This window comes from Humulus lupulus, chromosome 9 (genome assembly GCF_963169125.1).
Source record: "Humulus lupulus chromosome 9, drHumLupu1.1, whole genome shotgun sequence".
Lineage (NCBI taxonomy): Eukaryota > Viridiplantae > Streptophyta > Magnoliopsida > Rosales > Cannabaceae > Humulus > Humulus lupulus.
The window spans coordinates 145,194,677-145,202,924 of record NC_084801.1 but is presented as its reverse complement, the minus strand read 5'-3'; the positions used below and the strand labels follow the sequence as shown (position 1 = coordinate 145,202,924).

Here is an 8,248-nt window from a genome sequence, read left to right as displayed (position 1 = left end):
TTAGTCCTTGCCTACGTCCCATAGTCGTCGAGCATTAGTCCACACCTGAGGGACAATCGGAGTAGCTCTTGTGGCGGAGCAGAAGAGGAATCAAAGAAACCATCAAAATTCAGAACCGGATCATGAAAGAAAAGAAAAACCATAAAAAAAAAAGGAAACAAAAAAGGTAAGGACTAAGAATTATCTAATAACTTTACAGTAAAAGAACCAAACATGTAGATAACAGATAAAATCATGTTTAACAACACATGTTAACTTTTTAAACCATGTCCTTTGCTACACACAATGAAATAGGGCACAATGAACTCATTTTAACGTGTAAGCTGATTTTATAACTTCTTTTATTGATTAATTTTGTTCCCGAGTCCCCTAGATGGCTGGTATGAATTGGATCAAAACTAAGCTTAGAAAACATAGAAACTTTAAAAAATTTGATAGCCCCTAAAATATACAAGCAAACAGAGCAAAGTCAACCTAGACATAATTTGGAATCAATGAGTTATCATAAAGGTTTATTTTAACGAGATTACAAATGATGATAATAAGCATTATTACACAGAAAAATTATGCTCTACCACAGTGAGCAAGACAAACCTGCACTAAAGTAGTGGGTCTATGTGTACATATAATCAAGTGGTGGTAATTAGTGGTTATTAAGTAGGAGAACACACCTGGAGAACACTCACGTCTAGGTAGGTAAGTTAAGGACAACCTCTTGCAATGGCCATTATTCCAGCATCACTAATTTGATGACAACCACTAACGTTTAGATACTGTAGGGAGTTACACTTACCAATGGCAACAAGTGCCTCGTCCCCGAGCCTAATAATTAATATGCGAGTGAAGATAGAAATCAAAGTGTAATTCATTCTCAAATATTTGTAATTCTATAAACAATGAAAAGAAGAATTCACCTATCACAAAATCGGAGGCTAAGATCTGTCAGGGACTTGTAATTCTCTCCAACAGCTACAATTCCTCTGTTTCCAATCTATAACCACAAAGAAGGATATATATGCTGTCACAAATAATTCACATAGTAACTACCAGACCGACCACTATGTGTGTGTTCAAAGTAAAAGAGTTCAAAGACGTCTTCTCAGATAATGTTCGGAATTGGCAGTGTATTTAGTAATATGTTTCTAAAGCTCTTATCTTTTCTTTTGAATGGTTCTGCCTTCTCTAAATTAGAGTCTGGCTTAGTTTTGGTTCTGTTAGTTTCAGGAGTTTGTTTACATTTCTTCCTGTTTTTGCTATAGATTTCTCAATAGCTTGCTCCTATACCAGACTCTATATTTCCATATTTCCATAATCTCCTTTCTAGATTATTATCAATCACAATATAAGCTGTAATTGTACAACTATGTTATGCATTTTGTTTTTTATAATAACAAAATTTTATTGAAGAATTCAAATAAGAAGAACATCTGGGAATTGAAGCTAATTCAGAGAATGATTATGATAACTAAAATGTAATAAAAGCCAAGAGAAGACAGAAGAGTCAACAACATTGTAAGAATAAAAAAGAATAGTACTTGAAACAGGAGTAGTTTAGAAATATATTATTAAAATGATATCTAGACACCAGATGAAATTGATGATGGTTCCACTATAACAGCTAACAAAACAGTTGCCCAACATCAAAATTTTAGCATATCTAGAAACTGTAGCTGCTTCAACCTCTCCACACATAATAAAAGATGCCAAAAATTATCAAATAGAACATAAGAAATTCAAATTTAATAATTCAATATTTCTGCAAATTTAAACATTAAAGGAATTACTAAGCACAGAGTTTAAACCCATCCAACAGCTAAAAGATTTGGTATATGTGCTCATAATCACAATTGGTGGAGGGAGAAGAACAAAAATTATTCCCATACTTCCCACTTCCCAGGCACCATAATCAGCTCTAAACATAAAACTCCAAACAAGCTGGACTGTTTTGTTAAATGGGTAATCACATGCATGTATAGAAAATTAACAACAATGTAGAACACACAAAATCTTATACGTCTGTGTTAGTGAAAAAGAGAAATTATTTACCACAACTCTTCCACACTGTTCTGTAATGGAGTACCAGTAATCAACAACTTGTTCTTGGTGCTAAATTCCTGTCAATCACAGCACTAGCAAATGGTAACAAACTAAACTTGAAAAGGAAAGATAAAATGGGCAGTTGTAAATTCAATTTCCATGATTAACCTACCGAAAGTGTTGTATACAACTGTGCTTCACTATTTTTTAACATGTGTGCTTCATCAACCATCAGATAGCACCACTTGATCTTTGAAAGGACAGCTTTCTCTTTCAGAACTACTTCATATGTAGTCAATAGTGCATTAAACTTTATTGGCCTGCCAACATTTTTGTTATTGTAGAATTCATACTGCTGACAAACCTGCATCCAACATAAAACTTTTAAGAAAAAATGAGGCACTAATTATGATAGCACTAAAAGAGACAATGGTCACATTTCCGTGACCTCCTCCCAAGTTATTAAAAAACCCTCACTTATGATGGGCACTTTTTGACATAGAAAAAGTAATCATAATGCAGCATGTAGACTGTTACTAATATTAAAATATTTACATTAAACATCTATGTGACATATACCAATATACATGTAATGTAAAAACTTAAACTCACCTCTTGACTTGCACGAGTACCAACATATACAATAATATTCATCTCAGGTAGCCACTTCCAAAATTCTTTTGCCCAGTTTGACAATGTGGATAATGGTACAACAACAAGAAATGGCCCATGGATATGTTGAGCATTCTGTAAAGAGAACAAACAAAACCTTGATCTCAAGTCTAGCTCTAAAGAAAAACTCATGACCTCAAATTTCAAGAAATTTTCAAAATAACTACATTTACACCTGTAAAAACCCAAGCATGGATACTGACTGAACAGTTTTACCAAGACCCATCTCATCAGCTAAAATAACATTAGTATCAGACCCTCAAGCTGATAATCACGCAGCTTTCCTCCCCTCAACCATTCAGGTTGCTCATCAAGCTTCCGTAAACTTGCTAAACATTAAAAATGCACCCATTATGTCTGTTGCATATGACAAACCAAATTCTCGACAAAGATACAATGTTTAAAAGCATAGTTGAAATAAAAATCAAGTAGAAATAAGCTGTGTTTAGCAAACCAATGTCTGGAGACAAGTGCACAGTTAAAATGTACTCCTCCCACATATAAAATAAAGATAGTATTTACATTACTAAAAAGTTTGCCTATATTTCTTTGTATAAAATACCAACGTGTTCTTTATATTTCATATTTTCTATCTAAATAAAACTGGTTCATTAAAAAAATAATGAAATGTTTGCCAATACAAAAGAAATGGCAGGATCACAAAGTTGATGCATGTGAGCATCAAAATGGTTGTATTTACCTACTTTTGTTCATATTTAGTAGAAAAGAATGACATTGGAACTTTCATAGGCCACTCAAATTTGAACACACCATCGTTCATGTTTTTAAAACTCCAAAGAAATACCAACCTTTGCTCTTTTTGCCCTGGGGATCTACCAATTTCCCCTGTACAGAAATTTCAGCCTCACGGGCTTGCTCATAGATGACACACTACAAGCATTAGTAAAATATAGAAGCACTTTCTACTTGAGTGAGAATTTGTGTCTGCATACAATCAAAACCCAGTGAAGTAAACTACCCAATGAGCTCAAGGCCAAAACAATGAAGGAAATCAACCCTGAAAAGCAAGAGCAGAAACAACACAAACTAGGGATCCAAATGCATATTCATCTGATGCTAACAAATGATGCATTGCATGATAGCCTTGGTTGAGGATCAAAATGCTGGATAAGCCTACACAGTTTTAGGAATTTAAAAGGCTCAAGGGTAGAAAACTACTTATGGAACCATCGGTTGACATCTAATGCAATGAATACATACTTGAGTAGAATACCAATATTTTCCACAAAAAAGAAAAATAAAACGTTCCTATGTCAATTTTTGTTTTCTTTCAATCAATTGTTAGAAAGATACAGTTTTTCAAGATAGAGGCTCCGGATAATGAAAATCGCAAGCTAAAACTTAAATTCACATGCAGATATGCTATGCACTTAAAATTAGTAAAGAGAACAAAAGGGCTAGGAACAAGATGATGATGATAATGATCAAACAATTATGTTGTAGTGACAGAAACCTACAGAGCACTTAACTGCAAAAATGGGATGAGGAAACACTGAAAAAAAAAATCATTAACTCACTAAGAGCAACTTAATTTCATTAGTATAACAACACAAAACCAGAACAGAAACCTACAGAGAACTACTTTACTATAACCAAAAAGTGGAATTTATGGAGAACTTTTCGAGCCCATAACAGAAACCATAACAAACTTCAACCATCAATAGAGGAAAACTCATGAAGCAAAAACTAAGATGCTACAGTATTAGTGAACTTCTAACTTGAATAAAAGAAATTCAGACAAATAATCACAAACAAATTGATCTCAGATAAAAAGGCTAACACAGAGAGCTTGAGAAAGAGAGAGATAGCGCACTGAATGAGGAAAGACTCACCCTAGTCTTCCCTATTCTTTCATGCAGTGCCAACGACTCTAAATTTGAAAAACAAGGCTAGTATCAATACCTAGCACACATTCATCAAGAGAACAAGTTACCCCAACGTGAAACCAAACTCAACCATTTGAAGCAAAAACATAGATAGATAAAAACATAAACAACACAACAAAATCATTTGATTAGGGGTTAGTTGGATAGAGTATTTTCTGATTAAGAAATTGCGTGAAAAACTGAAATGAATGACCCTCTAATCAAGACTAAAATAATTCTTTTTTTTTTTTAAAAATACCAGATCTAAGTCTCCTATAAGACCTTTGGGTGGTGATAGAGATGTACAAAGTCATTTTACAGGCAAACCACCATAAATAGTTTGAAGAAAAAAAATATTAATTCAAATATGGTATCATATATATAAAACTATATGTAGCTTACTTGCCAGGTCAGTCAACTAAAGGATATTGTATTAACATGTAGCACAATATATGTAGTCTAAGCTAAACCCATGATATTCCTCCACAAGAAAATAGTTTATTGACAAAGTTAAACATATTCTTATTCATTTCCATTTATAATGTGTACTTGTTAACCAATTCTAGTTAACCAATTCGTTAACCAATTCTAGTTTTTGTACTTGTTACAGTTTCAGCATACAATAAGTACATCATCAAATGTTCACATTTAATTTAACAGATTAAAGAAAAACAATAACAAAAACAAAACAAAAAAGAACTAATCGAAGAGGGCTGACCTGCAAGAGCAAGCTTTAGTCCTGTCTCTATATCAGGGATACTTGGAACCAGTACACCTGGAGTGTCCAGTACATATATGCTCGGTTGATGAGCAATCTATACCCAAAAAACAAAATAGTTTTAAATAAAATTCAAGGAACTAGAATCTAAAACTTGTCATTAGGAGATATAAATATCTTAAAATGCATATAACCAAAACATGAATCCTAAGAGTAAAGAATGTTTATGCACCCTCAATTTTTCTTCACAGTAGAAAGGAAATCAAACACAAAAACTACTTCACCTTGAAACTAGCAATATCTTGAGTAACACCAGGCAGAGGACCTACTGTTGCTCTCTTATTCTTCCCTTGTGCTTAGTAAACAAAACTCAACAAAATCATTTTTGGGTTCAACTTAAATATCAGTCCAGACAAAATCTTAATCACATCTTACCAGGAAAGTAAGACGACGTAATTTGATGAATGGAATTAATCAAAGCAGATTTTCCAACATTAGGAAACCCAACAACCATAACAAGCAGAGTTGGCTCTTTCAAAATCGCTTCCTTCAATTTAAACTCCATCAGCTCAAGAAGCTTCGATACATACACGCATATACATTACACGCCATTAAAATCAACAAAACACGAAAGCAAAACACTATTAAGGAGTAAGAACAAACTGAAGAAAACTTACTTACCGTCCTAACAGAAGTCTTACTGTGTGCATTTATGGGAATACAATCTTGTTGGAACGATTCAAAATGACGAACCCATTTCTACAGAAATAAATAAATAAATAAATAAATAATGAAAATGATTACCGGCATGATATTGGGATTGGAAAGGTCCTTCTTATTGAGAGCAATAACGCGTCGTTTGGCGGAGAGGTTAGATTGAAGGTCCTGGTTGGCAAACGACAGGGGAATTCGAGCGTCGCGGACCTCAACAACAAGGTTAGCTTGCTTGAGTCGATCGTGAATGGTGTGAGAGGCTGCGGCCATGTGACCAAGAAACCAATTGATAACTCCACCGCCGGCGTTGAACCCAATTTCTCCTAAACCCTTCTTCGTGAATTTCTTTACACCCATCTTTTTGTTTTAGCTAGAAAACTCTGTGAAGTGGTCAAGTCTATATTCGAACGGGTTTGGCGAATGAATAAATTAGCAGTTAGTCGAAGCTGGAGGAAGGGTGGTGGCAGCTGCCGAGTCGAGGTGGTAGTGACTGTGAAAGAATGAAGGTGGAAAGAGAAGAGAAGAGAGATAGGTCTATGGGAAAGACCGAGAGAGTACGAGAGAGACCAGGAAGAAAAAGAAAGAAAGATTGAAGAAATGAGTATAGGGGAAATGGGTACACGGGAAAGGAAGAAAAAACTTAGGGTTTGGCGCCTGAAATTTTTACCTTGCCGCCTGAAATTTGTCTCATATACAATAACTCTTTTTAAATACTATTAAAATGATGTGTTATGGTAATGGGTGTTTGGTGTAGTGAGCAGTGGTAGAGCATGTCCTCCATGGCAGTGCTGGAGACTTCCTGCTCGGCTTCCAGGGCGGCCTTGGCCTCCTCGGCCCTAGCCTTCGCAGTTTCTAGCTCTGCCCGCGCAGCGGCGAGGGCGGCTTTGGTAGCCTCAACCTCTTGAAGCTTGGGATGGGCTTCTTCCAGCTCGGCCTGCGCGGCCGCCAGGGCATCCTTAGCCGTCTGCAAGGAATTTTGGTGGGTGGCCACAACCGCCTGGTGCTCGCCCCTCATATCCTCGAGCTGGGCCTTGGTCCTGGCTATGCTCCGGTGAAGGGCCAAGGCGCTCTGCAAAAACGGAGAGGCAGGTGCCTTAAGAAAAAAAGGGGGAGAAAGGAAAAACAGGGCAAGGCTTAATAATCAAAAACCATAAAAGGGTAAGGTCAGCTTACCATTAGGGCCATGCCTAATGAAGATTCCAGTACGCCCACCGGGCTCCTTATTTCAATGGCCTGCAGCTCCCTCTCGTTGAAGCGGTAGAAGTGGCTAACGGCGTAGTTCGCCGTCTCATACACCGTCCCCCAAAAGATGTCTGGAATCTTCTCCAGGTCTTGGGGATCCACCGGGATACGCACCTCGGGAGGCACAATCACCGAAGCCCCGGGCTCCGCCCCTGTATCCCGGATGAGGGCCGGAGCTCGCGGAGGGGGTGGGGGCATGCTCCCCCCTGCAGCAGGAGGTGCAGTTTCCTCAGCCTGGGCGGCTGGGGGGTACTGTTTCTCCTTTGCAGGAGACTTGGTTGGGGTCCTGTCAGCTTTCTTCGCCATCCGGAGCTTCTTCATTTTGGGCCCAGAGGCCCCAGCTGAGGAGTTCCCCCCGGCGAACACAGCCCGCAGATTTTTTCCCCCGGGCTGAGACATCTCCTCTGGCAAAACAAAGATATGGTTAGTACACAAGTTAGCAGTCATGCAAAAACAAAAACAAAGGGAAAAAAAATTGAAATTCAAGTATATATATATATACTAAAGGGAATCCTACCCTCCGAGCCAGAGGAAGAATCTATGGTTACGACCATCGGCCCCGGAGCTTCTGCGGGGGAATCTAAGGCAATTACTTCTCGAGCTGGCACAGGTTCTGGATCCGAGGCTGTCTCAGGACTAGACTCTTCTACGTATTGCCTAAGACCTGGAGCTACGGTACCCTCCCGGAGTGATGGCCATGACCGAAGGTTAGTCCCATACTCCTCGAATAAGATCGACCTAAAGGCTAGGGTGTTGTCTACAACTACGGTACCCCTAGAGCGACTACTTTCGTAATCCAACACGAGCTGGTCGACGCAGTGGAGCAAGGTTTCATCTAAGTCTAGGTCACTTCGATGGCGTTGAACGATCTGTCTGGGATTGAACTTAGCTAGTCGGGGGTCTGCAATGGCCCTATCTAAGTTCCTAAACATGTAAGGGTTACCTTGGCCGGAGGGACATGCAGCTGCTCCGGACCGGA

At 38.1% G+C, this 8,248-nt stretch overlaps 1 protein-coding gene across 1 annotated transcript; it reads right to left on the bottom strand.

Annotated features, from left to right (window-relative positions):
• Nucleotides 1–5,168: 5,168 nt before the first annotated feature.
• LOC133802106 (short integuments 2, mitochondrial-like) lies at nt 5,169–6,384 on the bottom strand. The gene is made up of 5 exons (XM_062240345.1): nt 6,118–6,384; nt 5,995–6,072; nt 5,749–5,890; nt 5,598–5,668; nt 5,169–5,410 (listed from the first exon to the last, which is right to left on the bottom strand). Exons 1-5 carry the CDS (start codon nt 6,382–6,384, stop codon nt 5,249–5,251), a joined length of 720 nt encoding a protein of 239 aa, XP_062096329.1. The 3' UTR covers nt 5,169–5,248.
• Between the last annotated feature and the right edge of the window lie 1,864 nt (nt 6,385–8,248).